This window comes from Corvus moneduloides, chromosome 3 (genome assembly GCF_009650955.1).
Source record: "Corvus moneduloides isolate bCorMon1 chromosome 3, bCorMon1.pri, whole genome shotgun sequence".
NCBI lineage: Eukaryota > Metazoa > Chordata > Aves > Passeriformes > Corvidae > Corvus > Corvus moneduloides.
The window spans coordinates 28,913,971-28,939,296 of record NC_045478.1 but is presented as its reverse complement, the minus strand read 5'-3'; the positions used below and the strand labels follow the sequence as shown (position 1 = coordinate 28,939,296).

The window sequence follows — 25,326 nt, the reverse complement described above, 5'->3', positions numbered from 1 at the left end:
TGTTATTAGCTGATTAGAAAACATGTGACAGTAATATGGGAAAACACTGGCAAAGTCAAACATGTTGAAAACAATACTATGAGTAACAACAATTCAAACCCCGCACTTAAAAAATACCCTTTCAGATGTGTTGAAAATTACAGAAAGTTAAATTGTCATTACCTGACTTGTGCAGAAACACAAGGTTTAGTTTTCATATGAAAGAGCTATTTTTTTAGTTATGTAGCAAAGGTACATCACAATACATCAAGCAAACAGGCTGAGACAGTCCTAAAGCGAAACAGACAACCCATTCTGTGAGTAATGAAAAAAATATATATAAAACAGCTATGATGGTTACAGCTTATAAACTTCAAGACAAATGGAAAAGAGAGCATGAAGTCATTGTTCAAAGCTCAGGTGCCAAATGATGACCTATTAACAGAAAGCAAGCAAGCATTGCCTCTTACAAAGAAAGATGTTGTATAACTTGCAAACTTCTTTGATCGTGCAAATCTCATGTTTATAAAACAGGATTCCCCCTTTCCCAGACAAACCCACTATATCTGCAGTACAAGGTAAGCATACTTTGACTTTGCATGTGGCCAGCAAATCACTGCATGTATTCCTCAAGATATAAATTGACTCCATTTGTCACACACTGATCTGAAATAAAACAACACTGAAGTATCATTCTTCTACTGTTGTTCTAGCAGGCAGAGTAGAATTACCCTGGGTCTGTGTAAGGCCTATGTAAGCATCACCCTTTGGGAATTCTGTACACAAAGAAAGCTGACTACACGATTTCCACACATTATCTTCAACCTGAATCAATTCTCCAAGCTTGGTATTACAATAACAACAAGTTAGTGACTTTGCATTTGTTACAGGGAATACAAAAGGTTCAAGTGACTACTACTCTACATCCTGAATTTTAAGTACGTTACTTTAACATGACATCCTGCAAAGCTCTTGGCAAATTATTTCCCCTGTTTGGGGCTGCAACTTCAGTTTAACTTCTTTTCCTATAAGCAATTTGTACCACAGCATTGACAAAAATTTCCAAAGTTGAAATAACTATAGAGCAAGATATAAATATAAATATAAATGTTGTTTCAGATCTTAGTTCTGCCTTTGATATTTCTTGAACAGTAATTTGATAGCATTTGTGTCTTACACTTTCTCATTTTCTCTAATACAATGAACAGAGAAAAAAGGGTAAGAGTGACCATCTAGCTGGTTTCAAAAGGGAAACAAAAATTCCTTGAAAATTAGTCCAAACAGCAAATTAAAACCCCCTTTTCATTACCATAAATGTTGATGGTTTTGATCGGTTTCCAAGAGAGAGAACTCAAATTAATCATCTTGCACTTCTTCTCTTTTGCATTGTACTAAAAGTGTTTTCTTTTTCTTGCACTAATAATTAAACAAGGACAAAATGCCAAAGCATTTGAGATACAACTTTTGCTCCCTCTTGTATCTTAATGATAGCAAGTGAATCTGCAAGGTTTAAGTTATTTGTAGCATACAGCTACAAAGTAAAGTAATTTGAACAAATGAGAACTTTATTACTTAGACTAGTGATGATAAAAAGTGATGCACTGACAGTCTTAAATTTTCTGCTATTAGGCATGAGGCTCAATACTGCAAGCTTCCTTATATCACTATTGTGTCTCAGTCACATTCTATATACAAAAATTCTGTGATTATGTGCTAAGAATCTTTCTACATTTAGCAAATCTGATTATCTTCTGCTGAAAGGGCAGGTTGTATCAACAGCTTTGCAATGCAAACATATAAATTAACACATTTCCAAAACAAAAACCCTAAACCACTTAAGACTGACATTACAAACCTGAGGATACCCTTAATCACCATCTGTGGCAACTCATGGGCTGTCTCAATCCAACCTCAGTTAGTGATTCATACACTATATTATTCTTCTGGCAGCAGTAAGAACTGGCAATGCAAAACTGGGTTTGTTGAATCCTATATTGTTGTGTATCCCTGTATCTCCTGTAATGCTACTTTGATGTTATAAACTAAAATAAGCAGATTTAGTTGAGTCACTGCCACATCTTCCCATACTGGTTAGATCCATTTAGTAATAAAAAAATCAAGACTTTCTGAACTCTAACACGACATTGAAAAAAGAAAACCCATAGAATGCTTCAAAATATTAGCAAAAACACAAAGAATATAGGACAAGTTCAACTCAAAGCTGCATTTTTAACAGCTATCAAGTAGTTTAAATTCCAAACATCATATTTTGCTTTAAAAATATTCAAAGAAGCATTTTTGTATCCAGAAAGCAGCCTTTTGAGACGTAAACAATTCACTGAAATACAGGCTACCCACACCGTTCTGCTGTCATGGTAACGCCCAAGATGATAAAAACTAAGGAAATGCAATCTGCTTAAAATTAAACACCCTTACAAAGACACACATGGTAGAGTCTTAAAAATAAAAGGAATTCTTTTTTTTTTTAAATAAAACTGCATGGAACTAAATTTTAGCACCCCTTCAATCAGGCAATCCTCAGCAACCAGGAAGAGCAAAGCTACTATTAAATTCTTTTAGTAGGCCACAATGATGCAGTTATTATAGCTGCACAGTAAATGAATTTTCATGTATTTGTTTTTCAAACATGATACAATGAGTCAATAAAGCTCAGAAGGGCTTCTTAAATACAAACAAATGCCAAAAAAATCCCAGGTGCCAAAGGTAATTGTTCTATATTTCACTCTGATGTATGGAGTTCTAAAGCACAGTGTCTAAAAATTACTATTAAAACCTTCTCTCACATAAGCAAACGACTAATCACAAATATCTTCAATTTGATATTAAAAAAACAAAAGGTAGGTTAGCAGGTAGAACAGCAATAAAAAAAATACTTCAATATTAAAACACAATAAGGGTAATAAATGCATTCTTTTTCTTGGACTGAGAGATCATGAGTGAAACCCTACCGTCTTTTTCAGCTCACTTACAGTGTAGAGTACCTTTTGTCACAGAGGGATATTATCAACTTCGGACGCAATCTCATTATTAAGTTTAAAGGCAATTTCAGATACGCCCACATGGAAGTTTAATGGGGCTTTTTCATGTTCTTCTTTCTCCCCTCCCTGTCAACTACTTAATTACTGTTACATGAAACCTCACTGCAGTGATTACACAAAGTGAAAAAGCCCTCAGTATCTCTAGTATTAGAATTGCACCTGTACCAGATAAAAGTCACATGTAAGCAACTATTTGATTTTTTTGGTTGATGGTGATCCTTCCACATAAGAGGTCTCTGGAAAGAAGGAAATGACAACCTGGAACACAGATATCTAATTTCTTTTCTACGAAAAAAGTCAGGTTTAAAGCGCATAATTGAACAACATAGAAGAATTATACATTTATCAAAATAGGTATTTATACAATAAAACATTTCTATTCAAACTTTTGGGCCAAACTAGTTTCTAATGCTCTATTTAAATGACCAAAAAAAGTGTATGAGTGCAAAGGAAATTAACTGACTGTATGACATACAGACTTCTATTGCAAAACTATGACTTTCTGTTTTGGCATGAGCAGCATGAAACATTTGGTGAAAGGAAAAAAATTATCTTCCAAGACCAGTAATAAATTCCTAAGACACACTGCCACACACACCTGTTGCCATGTGGCTTTTTGCAAAAGCCACACTGCTTGCTGGGCACCCAAATATGTTTGCTTTCACTAGCAGAGGTATGTTCCAAGCCTTCCCTTTTAACAGTTGAAATGTTATCTGGAATGAACAAGGGGGGTTCATCAAGTGAAAGACTCTTGCTACTTCTTCTCTGGCGAGGTTGGAGATTCTTATCATTTCTTTTTGGCTTGTTTTTTTCTTTATCATCCTCTTTCAGATGTTCTACAACAGGGGGATCTTTAGTCTCTCCCTCTTCCTTTGTGGAGCTATTTGCTTTTAGCCCAGTTGCAAGCTGGTGTTTGCTGGCTTGCTTCTGACCAGGATGTGAAACATGGCCTGACAATGAATGCACAGAGTGGTGGGTATCTTTAGAACTGCTTTGATGAGTAGGAGATTTCTCACTTGCTTTTTGAACTGATGACCTCTGGGCTTGCCCAGAAGCCTGGACTCGGGGTATTTTCTTCAGCTTTGTGTTGGTCTGCTTTTTTACAGTCACCCCAGAAACGCTACTCTTTGCTTTCAAACCCAGATCAGATTGTTTCTTCCTAATTTTAACTGGATTATTTGGATGCTGATGACTCTCTTGCTCATCCGCATTTCGCTTCAGATTTGCAGAAGAGGGACCGTGAAGGCCTGAAACAGCAACACCAGCTCTCGTTCTTGACTGCACCATTTCTTGTTGCACTGTACCCGACTTCTGCCGAGTACTTGCAGTCAGGTTTTGTTTATTCTGTACTACAGATTTACTATGCCGGGGCCTAACATTCTTTTCACATTTTGTTGAAATACCAATTTGTTTCTCATCATCCTGAAATTTTGATGCCTCTGGGCCTTTTACTTTAGCACTGCTCATCTGCTGCTGCACATTTTGGCTTGACTGGTCAACAACAGTGCTTTCTAAAATGCTATTTCCAGGGTCAGCAGAAGTAAATTCTTTGCTTTTCAAGTCTTTATTATCACAGTCTGTACTGTCCAATAGTTTCTCTGATGGAGCTTCAGTTTTCTCCACTCCCTTGTCATCACCTCCAGCCTCTGTTACAAATTCCTCTACTGACAATGTATTTTCATCAGGAACTTCCACATTGTGGGAACCTAAACTGCAATCAACCCCCTCTTTCACAGAGCTGAAAGAAGTTGAAAAGGTCTCACAAATTTCATCTGTATTCATGCAAACACTAGATGAATCATTATCTTTTCCAGTTACTTCAATTTTATTATGCTCTTCTGTTTTCTTCTCTGATTCCTCTGCTTTATTACCAGTCTTTTCTTCTGAAGAATTTTCCAAGCCCATTGAATCAATCACATCACTTGTTTCATTTTTAACTGGAATCATTTCAGTATCTGCAGATACTGAACAAACAGACTCAGCACTCCCAGAATCAGTCTTTGTTGCAACCTCTGCTATTTCCTTTGTTTCCCCAGGAGAAGGAGAACAGGGTCCTGTTAAATCAGCACAACTTAACTCTTGGGATGTTTCTTCAACTTTTGCCTGCTCAGGGGTTTCAGACTTTATTTCTTTCACATCTTCAGGACCAGGCAGACATTTTGTCTTACTTTGAGATGCTGTTACTGCTGCTGCTGTTCCTTCTACCTGTCCTGACAGTCTTGTACTACGCCTAACCTCCCTAGGCTGCTCCGTTTTCAAGCGTGCAGCAACATCTGTCTCTTTAACTGGACTTCTGTCTTGTTTCTGTCCATTTTTTGGAGCAGATCCACTTTTTACAGAAGATTTCTTGGTATTAACAGGAGGAGCAACATTCGAACGCTTGGCTAGCGTGCTCTGCCGCAGACTCCGTACTGGTTCTAGGAAGGAAAAAAGAAAGTCTCTTAGCTATTCTGCTTCCTTCTCTTTGCAAATACAAGATTTACCTAGAATAAAACTGACTTACCCCAATTTAGCTTACTGGCTACAAAGAGAACTTAAAACTTACTTAAAAACCTCCCCAAAACTAAATTACTTTCATTTCCAATTTCAAACTGACATAGTTTGGATGTAAAATCTCATTATTCTAAAAGTTATGGAATTTCTAAATAGTATGAACAAAATGCAAGTGATGACAGAAAGACAATTAAAACCAACTCTACTTTTCTACCTCAAACAAAAATTGCACAAGCTATTTTGTGATTAGAAGTATAACTGAAGTTTAAAAGTGTTTTAGAGAACAGTCTACGAATCTGAGATCCAGTCACATTCTCACCTGATGACAAACTTTTACATTTTCTAAATAAGCAACCATTCCAGTGCCTTTCTAAACAGCATAATCACCAGCTTTGTACCACAGGCTCTTATTTAAATTCTGATCTCTATATTAAGTAATTTTATCTTACTAACTCAAACTGCTCTACAGGGGGAAAAAAGCATAGCAGTAAATAATTCCACTTCCACAAGTTAGAAAACCCCTAGCTATAATCAATTAGTTACTATAAACAATGAAAATATTTTAATAAAATATTTATTAAGTATATTGAGATATTTAGATTAAAGATGTTCTGACTGCAATTATAATAACCTAATTTAAAACAAAAAGAGAATATGCAAATAAAAATTAATAGAATCAAAACTTTAATTGGAAATAGACATGCTAACCTAATATTCCAATGCTATTTTGCAACTCCATCATCTTTCGTTGTTGAAGAACCACATTATTAATCTTTGGTAGGTAAAAGGATCAAAATCTGAAATATTAGTTTAATGACCATAAGCCATAAGGAAGACACTAAATACTTATTAAAGAGGAATTCTAACTGACTCATACCCTATGAATGCCAGGTGCTAGCTGCAGTGTATAAAAAAGGAAGTGTCTATATTGGAATTCACACAACCAAATTAAATTTATAATTTGTTGGGGGTGGGATTTTAAAGATTGAATTGACTTCAAATGTGCAAACACAATCTACGATCACCTTGTGCCATTAAACGTGGTGATTTCCTTGGTGATGTGACTGATGCTTCTTCAGCACGGTTTCTCAAATTCCTATTAGGTAAAGCAAGCTCATCGTCATCAATGGTGTCATTACCACTCTCTTTAACTCCTTCTCCATCCATAGTATCATCAAGACCAATAACTGTAAAAAAAAAACAAACAAGAAAAAGCCTAAAACTTAAAATGGTCAAAAAGCGTTGGAGATATAATGCTGAGCAAGACGGGGGAAGAGACAATGAAAAATAAATAAATTGGCCATCTAAAATCAAACAACAGGGGAAAAAAATTAAGAAATGAAGGACAGAAAATTCCCATGTGAGGTAGTTTCAGTGTAGAAGCTATCACCCAAAGCTTAAAACTTCTGTAGATAGTCCTTACAGCTTGTTTGTGGACTCACATTTTTATTGGGGTTTTTTGCCACAGGAAGGTCCCCAGTCTTAGAGGATCAGCTGCCCCTCACTGTCCCTTCCCACCTAAGAAAAAGTGAAGAAAGGTAAACAGCAGAAAGAGCTGATCCAGAAACGCAGAGTTCAAAAATCACAGTTTTCTCACAGAATACCATTTTAAAACTCTCAGCCCCACCCATACCACATATCTGCATCTTTAATGCCTTTTAGGAAGAGCTTTAGGTGCAACAACCAGTAACCTCCCAGGAGAGTCGGGGAACATTGTCTTTGGTGAATTCCTACCCTCCACTAACCTGAGAAAGATCCCAGAGGCTGCTCTTGAAAACAGGTTTCCTAAGAGGCAGTCAGGTCACTATACCAGCCATTCTCCTCACTTGCTCTAAGTTAGGTTCTTGCAGTGGTAGGCTCTCCTATCCAAAGTTCCTATGTGTGAATCCTGGTCCCCATGGGATGCAAAATTTGTGAGACCAAGCCAAACACCCAAGTGATTTTACAAAACACATAGGAAGGTCTGACAAATATACCAGAGGTTCCAAATAATCAAGTATGCCTGTTTTTCACTATTAAGACACCTACCTTGAAGAATTTTTAAGAAAAATTCACACAACACATATAAGATAGCTACAAATTTCTAAGAATTGCTTACTTATAATGGATATAAATAAATACATCAATCATAGAAGTCAAAAAAGCAAGAAGTTAAATTAAAAATTGTTGGAATTTTTAGACCAGCTCAGAAAATCTGTCAATTCCTGGTCCTTTTCAAGTCTGATATTACTGCAACTTAAAAAAAAAAAACCAATGCCCTTGTGAAGGCACTACGATAAAAAGCATACTTTTAAAATAACAAAAATTGGAAGCTGTAAAACACTGCTGAAGCCAAAGACTGACAGTAACCAAGTCTATCAATCTACAATCACCTGCCATGAAGAATTAAAAAAATAAAGTAACCAAGCAAGCTGTTAGAAGTTCAAATATTAGAAAGTTTTTTATTGGCCTCTTAAGGAAGGCTGATCATGGCACCAGGCAATCAGCATTCTGAACCTCTGTAATCAGATGGCTGCCAGGAGCTGAAAGCTTGGACTTGCTTAAGCTAACAATCTACGGTCATTCATTTTATTTTAACTGTAATTTTTAGTTACTGCATGGTACACATCAGTTACAAGGAAAAGTGTTTGTGGAAATTACCGTGCACTTCCACTTTCCAATCCACAGGACCACCTTTACATCTGTGTGTGTTTACAAACATACAGATATCATACACAAGGTGCATGAGGTTGATAAAGTTGGTCTTACTCCACTCAAGAGTGTTCCTTAATCACTTATTTGCTATAAACTACATAGTGGACACACTGGCAAAAAAAAAAGACATTGTAACTGCCCTATTAGACATTATTTTCCCTTTAAATATCTAATACCGGCCACGGTCCAAGATGGAAACCTGAATGAGATGGACCCTCACCCTAACTCCAGCTGCCCAATCTCGTGTTCTCAAAGATTATATCCTCCCAGCAGCTCCGCACTTTGGTATTTGTGTTTTCATAGTGTTCCTACAAAACACGAAATTGGTTTTTGGGAACAGACTGTGACAAAAGAGACTCCTTTCAGATCCACTTCTGCTCCTTCTGTGTAGAACTAAACTACTAAGCTATTGAAGACAACATGAAAAATAACAACTACTAGGACAGCTTCTGAAACAACTCTGGAGTATATTTAAGGGCTGACATTAGAGCCTTGGGCTTTACAATGTTCTTGCTCAAGTTAATGAATTTTTACACTCTCCTTTATTAATAACAGAAGGGACACATTCAGTTTGAAATATTAGAATTAAAGTATTTTCATACTTACAAGACTCTGTGCTGTAGCTTTAATTTTACAGAGGAATTTGAAGCACAGAATCTTGCTAATTTCAAACCACCTGAGCTACAACTCAGCTAGTACAGACAGCCTCATGAGGCCCTCGATGAGGAGCATTCCACACACAGACCCTGCTGGGAAGAGAGAAAGTGGCAGAGAACAGCAATAGATACAAAGAAGACTAGGAAAATAAATTATGAAGGAGAAGTGGAGGTAAAGAAACAACCTTAGGAAAAGTAAACCAACAAAAGCAAAATCAGAAAGAACTAAACAAAAAGAGATCATCTTAGTAACAAATATCTAAAGATTATCTCAGCAATAAGTATAGAAATTAGAAAAATAAAAATAGGAAAAATAAAAAAGGAAAAAATAAAGAAAAAACATATCTGAATAGGAAGAATTGTACACCAGTGTACAATTGAACAGACTGCAAATAAGAAAAATGTGAGTCACATTCAACATATTTATACTTGAAAAGGCACCACTGACCTTCACCTTACTATTTTGAGTTTCTCCATTACTTATAAAGTATCTAAATTTCCAAACAACTGTGTTGTACTACTGACTCATTTTTATATATGTTATACCGTAACAGAATAACATACAGTAAAAACAGTCTACTTGCAAATTTAAAGCAATGTTTTCCCTATGCTAAAACAAAACCATGACCATTTTTTAATTCTTCAGCAATGTAAAACTGAAGAAAATAAGCCTTACTTTCTGGTGAAAGAGGAGGTAAGGAGAAGAAAACACCCCTAAATACATCATCAAAAACTGTGACATTTATAAATCTTTATTAATGTAAGACCTCCCTTGATTATTTTCAGCCACAACTAAGACAGAAATACTCAGTTTCTTGACACACTGACCAAGGTTAGTCTCAAGTGTAGAAGTAAATTTCTTTCCTGTAGATGTTAGCCCTGGATTTCTTTTGCTTAGGTAAGCACATCGAACAGAACATCACTGTTGTTCCTGCTTTGCACTGTTGTAAAATGCTATGTCCAGCTGAATCACACTAAGGGCAGGGATGTGCAAGTCCACAGCAATTTCCATATAAGCATCACAGATTATATGGAAATGGCTGAACATTTTAGAATTTCTACTATGTTATATGTGAATAACATAAAGCCATAACATTATGCTTCAATGAAAAGAACAGTTACATTCTAAAGCAGTAACTAACACACCTAGGTAAGCCTGCAGAAGAGCCAATAAACTCCAGTGAAGCAACAAAACATATATAGCGATATTTTGTCAGTAAGTCTCAAGATTGTAAACGAAGATGGTATACTTTCTATGAAAAACCTTTCCCTTATTGACATTTGTGATGCATATATTCAAGAAACAGGATTAAAAATACTTTTTGTTAAAAAAATATGTATTTTTAAGAGAAATTGCATGACTGATGACATAACTTACATAAGTAAACATCAAATTCCAACTGTTTTACTAAAGTTTGCCTGTAACCCCATGAACTGAGAATTGGCCTGCAAGTACCTTGAGCTGACTCCCCAGTGCAAAAAAGAATCATAGTAAGTAACATGAAATATTAACTAAACATTTGCTCCCTTTCTCCATTAATGTCTGTGTTGTAAAGAGGTATTTTTACAGTCTTTAGAATAAAGACATACGAAAATCAACTAGGATTAATAAATTTAATACAGCATGTATCTTGACAGAGGACCGCATACCCATTTTATTATAAAGATGGAGCTACATCACAAGCCTACTGATTTGTGGTTCTTTAGTGACACAAGCCCGTTACTCTGGAAATAAGGAGCAGTAAAGCACAAATTTCAACAACAAAGTAAAAACACTGCACCAAACCAAGTACTTTAATGTAAATTAATTACTTTTATTACGAAGGGAGTCTTCACATATTTACAAATCATAGAGCTAATCTAAATTGCTTTGCAAATCAGTACAGATCCAATCTCTCTCCACCCATGAAACTGATCCAAAGGCATAAATAACTAAATACTTCAGGAGGACCTAAGCTGGGGAACACAGGTATTTTGCCACCTACAAACAGAAAAAGGCACAAAATAAGCATTCTCCAGATTCTCAATACCAATACAGTAAAATTAAATTTTATACAGAAAAGTTACTGGTCATAAAACACTGTGTAGCTGTTCACATGGACAGCTCGGAGGAAGGAAGGCAATAAAGAGGTAAGAACAACTGAAGACCAAATTTTGGGCTGGAATCTCAAAGTTACATTCCAAATTACTTCAAATGTAGGAAGAAAAATACATGTACATTTGGCTTTAGTGAAAAGAGGCTGAAATGCCTAATACAGCCAGACATCACACTAGCTAAAGAAACGAGTATTTGTAGTCAGAAAAATTAGTTTGACTCCAAAGATTCAGTAGGTGATCATGATTTTAGCAGAGGTAATGCTGCTTTTAACAACACTCATGAAAACACAGGCTAAAATCAGGAAAAGCAGATGGCACTTGATGGAAACACCCAGAAGCAATCCAGAGGGACAGGAAAAAAAGGGCAATTAAAAACATGTACCTAACACATTTGTATATTCTTACAGCATCAGTCTTCATCATTTATAGTAAGTACCTGATCTAATAAACATACCCATAAACTAAATTAGTTAAAAGTTTGATTTTAATATGAAATCTAGAAATGTCTCCAGATGATATGCAATTATAATTCCATTCCCTGTATTATAAGTATAATAAATCAAACTACCCCAGTAAATGACATCCTGAAAAGCTACAGAGTTTGTGATAGCTAAGAAGTAGCAATTTAGTATGAATGTTAAGTTGCTTAGCTCACTGGCATGTGACCAGTATGACCTGCTGTGCTCACAGGTGGATAAGCTTCCAGCATGTCTTCCAGCAAGAACAGAACAAAACAGAAAACCTATCACCAGGGTACCATTCAAAGTTGAAATAAGTGTGTTGCTCTTTGAGTTAGGTCATATTCTAAACTTCAGAGTTTCCACTTCTCATCAATGAATTGTTCAATAAGGTAAAAAAAAAAATCAACACAACCCCAAGAGCATGCTTCCACACCCACTCACACCACTCAAACAGTTAAGATGGCCAAGAGCTGCTCTACACAATCTAATTTTCTGCATTGGCCATGCACAGATTGGAAGAACAGCCACCTGATCAAACTGACGAAAAGAAGCAGAGAGGCACCTAAAACATGACCTGGGGCACTTCTAATTGCTTCATGAATTTAGATTTCATTTATTTCTCCGAAGTTTGATTTTGTCAAATTCTGTCCTTTAACTAGCAAGGAGAACAATTATATCAATTTCTACTATCAACATGAGGTCTTTCTGCTAATACCTACTTCAGGACAGGAAGAGCCCTCCATAACTGCAAACTTCCTATGAGCTGCAGTGAGTAAGATGTGGATAGTTTGCACCTTGATTCAGAGAGGTAACAGAACTTCTTAACTGCGTTGTAAGACCAGCAATATCCTCAGTCTAGGTTCATAAACCAGCAACCTAATTACATCTTTATAGTTTAGCAATCACCCTACACAAACACATTTTATAAGGATTTCAGCATAATTTGACCTCTACCCTATCCAGCCCGTGAGAGTTGTGAGAGTCATAGAGTTACGTCTACATGTGCTCAAAGCCATAACCAGGATCACCTGCAAAGAATCTTGTTCTCTTCTCTAAATATGTAATCATTCAATCAAAGCTAAAAAGATAACCCCATTCTATTACTCTAACCCCATTCTATTACTCAGTGGCAATTACAGAGCAAGCTCAGCAAGTTTGGTCTGCTCTGTCTTTGGTCTTTGTTTGACCAACAGCGTCACCTAAATAAAGAAACCATCTAAATCCTGCAGTCTGGATTCAGGCCAAGAGATAAACAAACATGAGACTGCTTTATTGGTACTGATATAGTTCTGCCTATCAATAGATAGGCAACAAACATCTACTGTCATACTCCTTCTATTTGTCATATATCAGTACTGCTGACTGAGACACTTGGAACAAGACATGGACGTGGTGAAGCAAGTCCACAGGAGGCCACAAAAATGACTGGAGGGCTGGAGCACCCGTCCTTTGAAGAAAGGCTGGGAGAGTTGGGGTTGTTTGGCCTGGAGAATAGGGGGACACCTCATTGCAGCCTTTTAATACTTAGAAGGGGCTTATAAGAAAAACATGAATAGACTTTTTAGTATGGCCTGTAGCGACACAGAGAAGGGTAATGGTTTTAAACTAGAATCAGACTGGATGTAAGGAAGAACTTTTTTATAATGAGGGTGGTGAAACACTGGAAGAGGTTGCCCAGAGAGGAGGTAGATATCACACCCCTGGAAACCTTCAAGGTCGGATTGGACAGGGCTCTGAGCAACCTGGTCTAGTTGAACATGTCCCTGCTTATTGCAGAGAGGCTGGACTATATGACCTTTAGAGGCACCTTGCAAACCACATCATTCTATGATTCTATGCTACTATTCTCCCCAAGACATGTAGTTGTAATTCAACTTACCAAACCTGCATTTTCTGGATGGATGTGTCTATCTATGTGTTTTCCTATAGGCATGCACTTGAACTGTTTAAAGGACATACAATCAATTGCTACCAGCATCCATCACATACAGTCAGGTATCAGGTAACTCACCATAAAAAGAGCTTAGTATTAATAAAAAGCTTAGTTCTTGATGAATGATGTGCAGTATAAACCCTAAAGCTGAGCAAAGCATATTGATGAGTAACCATTTTGGATCAGGCCTGTAAAAACCCTCAACAAAAACTAACACCCGTGCAGCAATAAGAAAAAGAGCAGGAAACAAACCCACACTCAAAATCTACTGCAGCAGGAAAAAAACCCAAATTTTTTTTTTGGCTTGATAGGTTGCTTTTTCCTTGCCTTAATCAATATAATCTTTGATTTACAGTTTTCCATGATGTAATACCACCTAATTTAGTGAAGGTGAGAATTTAGTCTGTTAGTAAAATATATATTATGTAAGGAAATTATCAAGATTTTCAGAAACAGTTCATAACACTTAACTAAAAAAAAAATTAAACACTGATATAATCATGTAACTGCATTAATCTACAACACTTCTCAGTAATGAGCCTAAAAATTGTATTTTTTAAACTTCCAGTCAAATAAAGAACACTACTACGAACAGAGTATATTTTTGTCTCTTGCATCAAATTCAGTGTAATTATTCCAAATATTCATAAATATTAATAATTTTAGGGATTGGATCATCCTTTTTTTTATCTTCTAAACTTCTGAGATTATTTATATTTAAAACTTCGCTCTAAATTGTTTTCAAATCAGGTATTTCGAACAGTAAAAAAAGAATTTTATTATCATTCCAGGGTCTTGAAGCCAACCAAAGCAAAGCACCCAGAATTCGGAATCAGCTCAGTACCAGAAGGCCTAGCACTAACAGAATAACCCTGGCATCAGAGCAGTAATTTGTCCAACTCTCCTGCTCCTACTGCTAATCCAGAAATACAGTATTTTTTTAAGCCAACCAGAGACTTCAGTGATCAAGCACAGTATCTAAACAAATCTTGACTTTCATTGGGAATAATTGAGAGACAAAGCCTAAGCTATTTCTGATCCACATAAGGAACCTTCCTCTACTGTTCCACTACAAAACTAAAAAGACCTGCTCGTGCTTACAAAGGGCAGCAAGGCAACAGAGATCCCAGTTTATTATTTCTACATTATGAAAAAGGGTTGGTACTCAAGTTAAACTGTATTTTAAATTGTAATCTTAAAAAATTGTAAGATTTACCTGTAGAACAAGGCATCTGGAAAATGGGGTCATTGCTATCCAAAACAGGCAAACAGAACTGGGCACTTGCAGATCCTAGCATAGGATCCTTATCGCTGAGCATGTTCTTCAGCGAATCCTCTAAGACATTTTGACTTGCACTAAAATCCTCACAGACTTCATTCTCCAGGTTGGATTCTAGAAATAGGGCATCATCTAAGTGTTCAGTAGGAATTAAATGGTTAAATGTATCAACTATATCCATGAAGACTCCTGTGTGTCTTTCAGCCCTATAGAAAGACAAGAAAAATACCATAAGAAAATAAGCTACAAATTGTAAAACACCTAAGACACCAGCAAATTTTTTGGCTGTTGTGCTTTATAAAGAATGCTTAAGGTATTTTAGAATTTTAAAAACTAAAAAATGCTTGTGGCTTAGTAAGGCCCTCTGCATAACTAAAAATCAACTCCCTAATTATTTTTAAAAGAAATTCCATGCTAGGTTAATATAATCTACTCTATCAGCACCTGAGTGCTTCTACACACACTTCTACAGAGTGTGTATAACAAAGGTAACTGAACTCCTTTCTAAAATTTGTTTAAACCTTGACCAACCCAAGGGGGTAGGACACCAGAGGAAGAGGATATCAAGAACAAGTGAACCTGGATAGCTGCACTGTGAGCATGACTCTTCTTTTTAAATGTAAAAATGTGAGGTCAGCTTCCACTAACAAAAGTGGAGCTGAGAAGGTTCCAGAGCCTGCCATACTACTACTACCAATACTACTGAGAAGAACTATATTTCTGTTCAAAGAGCAACCACCAAGTACTTCATATCAAGCTAGTATTTTTAGACAGCAAGGTTTCATTGCTATTATTTTTCACCTATCAGTACAGTCAAAAAATTACAGAAATTTTATATGAAAATCTGATCTCAATCAAGTACATGAGAATTCTGAGCTGGACCCTTTTGGAAACTTCAGTTTTGAAGAAGTTTAGGTGCCCTTCTAGAAGTCTACCTAACTAATTGTATTCAAAGATGAATTCTTTATTTTCTAGATCTTCTTTCCAATGCAACAGAAGTGCAACTACTGCAGCAGAGACTTAACTAATAAGAATGTATAACTAAACAACAGAATGGAAAAAAAGTCAGCAAAACACTTTGCTTTAGCATATACTCAATGTGGAGAGAGATAACTATAAAAAAATATGATCTTACAGGTAAGGAAAAAGGAGCAGTGCTGGACTGCCTGGCTTAATTTGGCATACTGGATAGTCTGAAAGATCAGTTTTGACACAAAAGGCTGTTAAAACTTTTGGAAACAGAAAAAGGACACACATACTTTCCCGCTCCTTCTTTCATCATCCTCCTCCCACATGAGAGTTTTTTTTGTTAGACACATTAACAGAACAATTCTGTTTTAGCAATCAACTGGGAATACCCTAGCCAGATACATATACAGGCTCTGTTACAATTTCAACCCTATTTATTCCATTTATTTTATTTCATTTCACAAATTTACAGAAACTACAGGTTTGACATGAACAATGTTTCATTTTGTTTGAGTGGGGTTTCTTAGGGTTTTTTTGTTTGTGGGGTTTTGGGTTGTTGGGGTTTTATTTTCAAACATGACAGTCTTTCTTCCTTCTCCCATAGGGCAGCTCAGAAGAAAACAATGGTGAGATATGGCACTGTGTCTCTGCAGAGCATGGTATCTTTCCAATTTCTACACACTAACCACAACAAAGCACTCCACTACACAAGGTCCTACTGACCAGACAGCAAGAAGTAAAGTTTGGCCAAATCACATGCATTTAGTAAGCAGGTAATACACTTCAGCAGCAAGTCATAATTTGAAAGCTTCCTCACCAAAAAAATTGACCTGTTTTATCAAGCAATGCAGGGCATCTACGTATACACTAACTAACACCTACAGCAGTCAACATTGTTTCTAAAGCTCCAAATCTGTCAATAAACAAAGAAGCAAACTAATGGAGTAAGTACTATGCTGCACTGTATAATCTGTTTTTATTATTATGCCAAGTAGTTACAACAATCTGATACTACACAGGATAAATTACAAGAGATGCAGTGACTCCAATAAGGAAATAATTACAAATGCCCCAATACAGTACTTTAAAGCACCTTCCTGCAATGACAGGGTTTTTTTCATATTAGCATTACATGAGCACAAGAGTAACAGCCACAGGATAAAATTATGGTGAACCCTGACATTAACAAGTGTCAATGACACTGCAATAGAACATGTTCTACATATTGTGAGAATGCAAGAAACCTTTTGCATCCAACAAAAAAAAGTGGCAGAGGCTTTGAAAACATTTACAATAACATACCCCAAGCTTTCTTCTGGATTTGAGAACATTTATATATTTGTTACTCAAATATTGTTGTTCCCAAAGCAGTGATTACCACTTCATTAAAACCAATGTTAAGTAGCAAAACCGGAAAAGAACATTTTCTCTTGCTACAAAAATCCCTCCTGACAGAAATTAACCTCTGTCTTCAGTGATGTGATGAAGAAAAAAAGATTACCTACAGTTTTGTAAGACTACCATGCAGCCATTCGGAACACTGAAAGCACTGTGAAGTAAATGTGAAAGCAACTATACATGCAGTGGCCACAGCCACCTTCAACGACACCTAAGTAGCTAGTAGAGAAAATTCAAGAGGATTTTTATCGAAAGCTTTATTTCTGGAGCATGAGCCTATGATCAAGTGTAAATACTATCCAAATTTTGCATCAAAAAGTCAGCGGGTTTACATAAAAATACTACTACCAGAAAATCTAATCAAAAAGAATTCTTTCTATCATTTTTAAAATGGAAAGTTTATGCCAGCAAAACACATGAAAATAAAATTTTGCTTTACCTAGCATTGTGCGATTCTTTTCATAATTCATACACTACCAAGCTATTTTAGAAAATTATTTCTAACGTTACTAGATTAATTATCATAGAAGTGTAGAATCTGTGGGACTGAGGATGAAAGATACACTTCTTTAGCTAGACAACTGGCTGTTAGAAACAGTTGCTGCAAGAAAAAAAAAATCTTCCCTTGCACAATGTCTTAAGTGTATAAATTTTGAATGGTTTACTTTACATTTAAAACACTATGAACATCAGGAAAAATAGCCAGAGGTACAGGTAAAATCACAGTTAAGATTTTCATGCTCACTCATTTCCAAAGACAATTCTAACCCCTGAAAGGAAGAATGTATTACTCCACTGGAACACAGCTGTGTCCTCGAGCCCTAATGGCCAGCGCCTCGGCAACGCTCCCGGCAGATGCGCACATACCAGCTCTACTCCCATCATTCAGTAACTCACAAGTGCTTTCCCACTAGGTAGCTAATCAGAAGCAACAGAATATGAAAAGTATTATGCATGCAGAACCAGTGAGGAGGGCTCATAAATGAGGCAAAGGAGCAAGTCCCAGCCAGGCTCAGTGAAACTTCTCCCACCCACTGGCTCCTGGAGCATCAGGGCACGAACTGAGACTGCAGCACAGCAACATACAGGAGTCTGGGTAAAAGAAGAGCTCACCATCAAGAAAAGATTAAAGTATAGAGAGCATTCTCCTCAGTTCCCTAAATACATTTCTCTTACACTTTTGAAACTGATTTGCTTCTATCAGCCCCTCCACTGCAAAAACAGGAGCAACAGTGACAGAAGTAACACTGCAACAATTACAAAGTAACTCATCAACCAACACCTGTCATCATTAAGTGATCCAACACTATAAACAGCCCTATTAGAAAGCACTACAATCAAATATGACTTCCAGAATTTCCCCCACATTTTTACGATAAAATTTCGTCATGCTCTCAACACTGTTTTCTTTTACAGTCTGAGTCTTTCAGCTTAAAAAAATAATTTCTTCCATTGTTGAATTAGCTTATTAAGCTATAAATTTATTAAGTTTATTGCCTCAAATCCCAACAAATCTGGTATGAAATAAATATGCTATAGGATCTGCCACAGCAGATTTTTATCTTTTCCCCATTTACCATATTTTCATCACACCTTTAACAGTTCTAAATGACTTTCTAAAATTAAAAGGTAAATAACCAGAATGATCACTTGCTAAGAAAAGAAACTGAGATCTCAAACAAGCATATCCTTCCAAACTAATCTTAGAATGGAAGGAAGACTAGAAACTGGACAAGAGATGTTGTACATCTTTAAGCTTTTTCATTGCTTAGTTTGTCTGTGAAAGAGGCAAAGAATTACTTCAGTTCCTGTTGTATTATTTGCTTAATCACAGCAGAGAATAATAATTTAGTGGAGATATCCAACTGCATCCGCATGTTTCTATCATCTTATCTAAAATCCACCTCAGGCAGGGGTGATTACAATTTGTATTTACCACCAAGCATCCTGCGTGTTACTTAGCTGACAGACAGTCCGAGCATACTCTTGACTGCCATTTTAAATTAAGTCTCCTTTAAACGTCAGCATGCAAAAGTGTTTCATTTTTCATCTACATATTTGGATATATTCTAGATACATTTGTCTTGATATTTTATTATTTTTCTTTATTTTCCTTTACATACATTTTGTTCTCTCTTTACAGTACTCCCACATCATTTATTTTACTAAGCAAATGTTAGGTTTCACTGTAATTACACTCTTTCCTTCCCTCTCTGCTCAGGGGGTGAATTTAATATATCAGTTTACCTTTTAAACTTGACTTTCATATTTTAGCTTATAAAGTTAGTAACATAAAATAGAAGCTTCTATATGTTTAACGATTGTCAATTTAAAAATAAATCTGGTTTATGAAAGTCCTCAGCAGCTGGACTTCAAAAAAAATAAAACACTTCTACAAAGAAATTTAACCAAAAAAGAATTGCCTGAATTGGAAACAAGGCAAGGCAAAAACCTGAAGGAACCCAACAAAAGAAAAAAAAAAAAATCCCAGATGTTGAATAACCTATCTACTTTATTGACCTGCCCGAATAAGTGAGTCTGAAACTGCTGAAGATAGCATAGAAATGCTACAATTCCTTCCATTTCACTGAAGTACCTTTCTGAATAGTGTCTATCGCTTCCAATTCGCTGAATCTGTCTAGTGCTTTTAAAAGCTTTTATACATCTAGTTATTGACTGGATGATGTGGGATGCATTGCAACATTCAAAACACAAGACTTGGTCTCTGGACCTTGTGCTTATGCACACCAAATGACCAACAGCAAGCACTAGTCATAACAACTGTAACAGACTCCATTAAAAATATCCATATTACATTTATTTCTTCAAGTAGTAAACTCTGGTAGGACAGTAAACAAAAGGAACAAGTTATTCGGACGACCAGCACCTTAGATGTCAAAACAAATGGGAAAGGCTGACTCAGCACTATTACAGAAGAATCAGTAAGTACCAATAACTGACAAAAACTTTCTATCATAAGAGGGGAAAAGCACCAATTGGCATGCAATTAGCTAATAACACAGACAGCTTAAAAAAAAAAAATCCCTTGCCCACATTGTGTGGCAACTACTGTACCCAAAAGGAGCACTCAAGGTATGAAATGTCTACCTTTGTTCACTGGAACCGTGCTGTCAGACCACCCCCTGGACTCACTGATACCTTGATGAAACCCACCTACCAAACAATATTACTACAAAGCCCTGATGCACGTTTTACTACCATCCTCCTCCTTCCTCCTACACAAACTTTAAGGTTGCAAGTACCTAATTGAAAATTAATGGTAAGTTGTCAGGTGTCCTTGTTGCCACGCTTTAGGCACTAGAAGCTGCGTGCACTATGTGTTCATGGATATTACAGCATCAAAAGCCAGAACTGAGACCCACGTCTTCTGTAGCAAGAGATTTTACCCAGTAGAGTTCACAGTACAAACACATCATGGGATTAAAGAGAAAATCAATACCAGATAGTGCATCAGTAGCAGTGGCAGTAAGAAGACATCAACTTCACAACTTTTTGGTGAGTTTACAACTTTCACACCAATGTGCTTTCTCATCTGGTTCTTATTGGCTCAAATCCCATAACCTGGGGCAGTCTTCAAGAACTAAATTAACTGACAAAATATTTTTGACAGAACAAGCAATGTGATTTACGAGCATATGAACTGCCATCTAGCCAGAAAAACTTGTTTCGAACAGTTAAAAGAAGATTTCAGTGTCCTTTCTCAAAAAAAAAAAAAGCAGATACAACACTTGTATAGAATACAGTTTACTGAGTAGTCTTTAAGCATCATCAAATTTAACCTTCCTCATTCACCTATCTCCCAAAAAAACAGGACACTGGCAAAAACCTGCCTAACAGGAACATGTAGGCAAACAGGTTTATTCGAAACATCAATACTGCTGTAAAGGAGGGCCAGGTACACTGACAAACTTATATGCCAAAACATCAACCCATTAGGTATCCACACACCACCTGTTCCCTTATGTAAATCCCCGACTTATTATTTATTAATTTAATCCCTCATTGAAAATTTAAGATATAGCTTTTAGTGGCACCAAAACAAAGCCTTGCTGAAGACCAAAAAACAGAAAATGTGAATCTGAGCATTTCATTCATTGTTAAGAAGCTCTTCTACACTGTTTTTGTGTTTACCTCATTCTGAAGTCTTCAGACACCAACTGACACCAACCCCTTGCTACTAAAATCTCAACAGACATAACAAATAATAATCACCTCCCAAAATCTAACTAGAATCTAAAGTTATGTGCTGCTCCCCTCACTGACAGAGCAGATCTCTTACTACTTGCTATCGCGGTATGTAAGAGAAAAGACAGCTCAAGACACTTGCTTTATTAAACCTTCCCTATTCGAAACACATTCACCCGCCATAACTGTACCTCATTTCAGTGAGCAGAAAGGAAAAATAAATTTCAAACAAGGTATTCACTTAGAAGACAAAGAAATGCAGAAAGAATAGAGAAACATTTTCCTAACCATACAATATCATATTGTATCATCAAAAATCATCTTAACAGTTATGTTTTGAACAGTATAACCTCTCCTCAAAAAAAAATACCTTTCTGACCCTCACTTTATAGCTCAGAGGCACACAGTGCTGTACTAAAACTTGTGTTATGTTAAAAAACATTTTTACACTGTGAAATGTGGAGTGTGCAAATGTAAAATGTGAAATGCAAAGTTTTTAGATTGTGAAACATTCACAATCTGTTTTTCTTTGCTGGACTGTCCCACCAATGAACACTCCTGAATACTGCAAAAATTAGGCATAATCAAAGATCATCCATAATTTTATGAATCTCTCGATCGCTGCATATACCTTGGGAATTTGTAAGCTCACTACCAAGAGACATTTCACTGAAAAGAAAAAGATGAGGACAGATTATATTTCCATTACTACTGCTATTCTCTTTAACTCTTCCACCCTCAGATTCCTGAATACTTGTTTCAAGTATTTGCAGCTGGAACATAGTATAAAATGCTAAACTGTGTAACAGGTTACACTGATTATCTGTCAGTCACCCGAGAGAATAATTTCATTTGTAATACCTTTCGAATTTGTCAGTGTCTCTCCCATAATGATTCATTTGGAAACACCTATTAGAATTAGGGTTTGTTTGTTGGGATTTTTTTTAGCAAGAGTTAAAAGCTTAATGGCTAAGCCTTGTGAAGTTTTTCATAGAAATACGCCATCCATCATGTAGCTATACTGACACCACTCAGGAGGATATGACAAGCTGTCCGTATTTTTCACTTTTTGCTTCAATAAAATGAACTCTCCCAATTCAGTGAGCTTTATCATTGCTACTTCATAATATTACCTTTCAAAAATATGCCCTTCCTATAAAAAAAGCTTCTAATATAACATGGCTCTCCCCTTAAAGCTTGGATTCAACAATATTTAAATTGACCAGGAAAAATTAATGGAAAAAAATTACAATAACAACTAAAAAAATTCATCAGCTCAACTCTTAGCACAACACAGGTGGTAGAGGTGAGCCTCTTTTTAAGAGAGAGGTTGCAGAAATATGGCAGGTGAGAATTATTAGAGTTTCTGTTTTCCTCAAAGCACCTTATCACTGTGTTGAATTACCTCAGCTAACTGTGTTGAATTAACTCTACCCAACATGGTTTGTAGTTAGGTACCCCTTCAGTTTGCAAATGTAAAATGCACATAAAAACTGAATGACTGAGTAACAGGCACCAACAGCTGAAAAAGATGTAGGTGTTCAGAACTCCATAATTATATGCGTAATCTTTAAAGCCAACTATAGAAATTAAAAGCAGAAGGTACTTGGTAAAGCAAAAAGAAGAGTTTCACTGAGGGATACACACTAAGTATAAACACCACTGGAATTATTCTAAGTATAAAAACCCACATTTTCAAGGTCTCCCTTCCATTGTGTCCCAAACCATAACAGATTAATTTATTAAGCAAAACAAACCATGAATTAGTGGTGTTAAAGAGATACCATATGTTTATCATCCTTACATTTAATTCTAAAATATTTCCATTATTTAGCAATGTTAGTGTCCATTTTTATAAAAGCAAATGTATGAAAATTACATCATGAATTAACAACTACGTAAAGGACACCACAACTACAATTTCCATGGTATAGCTCCTGTCAGCCCCCATTCCTATCTTTCCTTACTGGTTTTTACGCTTCACTCTACAGGCTATTTTTACTAACTTAACCTATGCCACAGAGTGCTCTTCATCCAAACGCACCCCGCAAGGCTCTAACAGGTCTCCCTTGTGCACACCATACAGAGTGAGCGCTCGCAATCACACGAACGACGGCTCCTCTAAAGCCTGAGAGCTATTATTTGCATTCCAGTAGCAAGCAATAAGCTCACTGCCTCAGAAAGAGAACCTCATCCCAGATCAGGATGTGGAAATACCACCAGGCCACCGAATCCCACAGCACTGCTGATGACCACATTTTCTCTCGCACTTCCTACAGTGGGTACTATACACAGGAGTTGAACACAGAAATTGTTGGCGATGCAAAGTTTAGGAGACGGGAGGAGGCCACCGGAACAGGTCAGACCAAGAGCAAGAACAGCAGGGTCTAAATTGGTAATTGTTTCTCTGGCTTATATGGGACAACTAGGCATCGGCGGCTCATGGGGAGAGAAGGGACAAAAGTAGAAGGGTCAAAACGCAGCAACTGCAGGGCAGGCAAGGCGATGTGGAAGACCTCACAGCAGCAACACGGCTCCGGCCAAAGAGCCTGCGGCAGCATCCCGCACGCACACGGCACGGAAGCGGCCGCCACAGGCAGCAAGGCCGGGGCCAGAGCGCCATGCCAGGTGGCCGGGCGAGGAGCCGGGACCGGCCGGCCCAGGGCCCGCAGGTCGCAGCCTCCGCGACAACCGCGCCGGCGCCGCGGGGCCGCGCCCAGGCAGAGCGGGGCGGCCGGGGCTCGGCCGGGGAGCGGCCCCGGGGCCCGCAGCCGGAGCGCAGGTCGCCTGCACCCATGGGCCGGCGGCGGCGCCGCCTCCGCGCACAGCCCGTGCTGCGGCCCCACGGCGGAAGCAGCCGCGTCCCGCCGGGCCGCCCCCCGCCACCCGGCCGGGCCTGGCCAGCACAGGCCGCGGCTCCGCCGCCGCAGGCCCAGCCCAGCCCTGCCCAGCGCAGAGAAGGCTAGGGGAGGCCGCGGAGCGCATCGGGGTCCTCCGGCCCCGCTCCTTCCCTCCCTGCCTGCCCCGCTCGTTGCCGCAGCCCGCGATAACTCACCCGCTCCGCCGCCCAGCGCTGCCCCGCGGCCGCGGGGGAAGGGACGCGGCGGCCGCGCCAAAGGGAGGGAGAGCGGCGCGCGCAGCTCCGCGGGGGCGCGCGCGGGGGCTGCCCCCGCCCAGGTGGTCGCGCCCGGCTCGGCCCGGCTCGGTGGCGGCCGCGTGCCCGCTGCCCCGCCGGTGCGCGCCCCCGCGGCGTCCGGCGCGCCGGGCCCGGCCGCTCACGGGACGGCGCTGTTGGAGGGAGGGGATGGGGGCGGGCGGGGGCGCGCGCGCTGCGCAGGCGCCGGGCGGGAGGGGCCGGGGGCGCGGGGCGGGGCAGAGCCGCGGGACCCCGGGCCGGGCCGGTGCTGAGCTGTGCTGGTGGCCCCGGGCCTGACAGGCTCCGAAGAGGCCCCTTCAGCAGAACCAGCCTTCCTGGCTGAGCCGCGGGTGTCCTGGGCACCCTTGGTGGAGTCGGGGGCCGCAAAAGCGAGAGGCGCCCGGTGGCAACTGCGGGCCTGTCCGTGCTGACGGGCCCGGCTGGGCCGGGTCCACGGGAGGGTGGATGGAAGGCCGGCCGGGAGGGTTTTGGCTGGGGACGCACATGGTGTGACCGATGCGTGTGTAGTGATGTGGCCTTTTGTCTTCGGGGAGCAGCTGCCACCCCCCGTCCTCGGTGCAGCCCCGTTACACAACCTGCTTGTTAATCTGTCCTGTGCGCCGGCGGCCCCGGGCAGATTCCTTCAGCTCGCGATGTGCCAGGTTCGTCGGTCCTATATGTTGAACAGAAAAGTCTCCGCAGTCGGTCGGTCCTGGGCAGACATGTCTCATGCTGCCTTTTGGTGCAGGCGCGTTTTCCTTTATTCTCGTTTCCTCGTAACAGTTTCTCCGTGTGCGCTGCAGGAGCTTTGGCGCACATTCATACAAATTGTCACCTAAGGGGCTGTCACGGTGTGTGTTTGTTGGGACATCAGCATCTGGAGTAATTTGGTCTTCACATAATCAAAGAGCAGGACTGTCTTTCCTGACTCGTGTTGCTGCATTAGCTGAATGCAGCATTCGTTAC

The 25,326-nt window shown here is 38.8% G+C and overlaps 1 protein-coding gene across 4 annotated transcripts in view; it reads right to left on the bottom strand.

Annotated features, from left to right (window-relative positions):
* Positions 1 to 24,387, bottom strand: part of PHF3 (PHD finger protein 3) — a 49,713-nt gene extending 25,326 nt beyond the window's left edge. Inside the window, exons 1-4 of one of the 4 annotated variants that reach the window (XM_032104718.1) lie at positions 24,280 to 24,381; positions 6,974 to 7,049; positions 6,557 to 6,718; positions 3,637 to 5,455 (exon numbers count right to left, since the gene is read on the bottom strand). In XM_032104718.1, the coding sequence (XP_031960609.1) occupies positions 3,637 to 5,455; positions 6,557 to 6,698 (1,961 nt within the window). In that variant the 5' untranslated portion in view covers positions 6,699 to 6,718; positions 6,974 to 7,049; positions 24,280 to 24,381. Of the gene's footprint in view, positions 1 to 3,636; positions 5,456 to 6,556; positions 6,719 to 6,973; positions 7,050 to 14,588; positions 14,858 to 24,279 lie in introns of those variants that run through there. The other 3 variants (XM_032104716.1, XM_032104717.1, XM_032104719.1) reach the window with 3 other exon arrangements.
* Between the last annotated feature and the right edge of the window lie 939 nt (positions 24,388 to 25,326).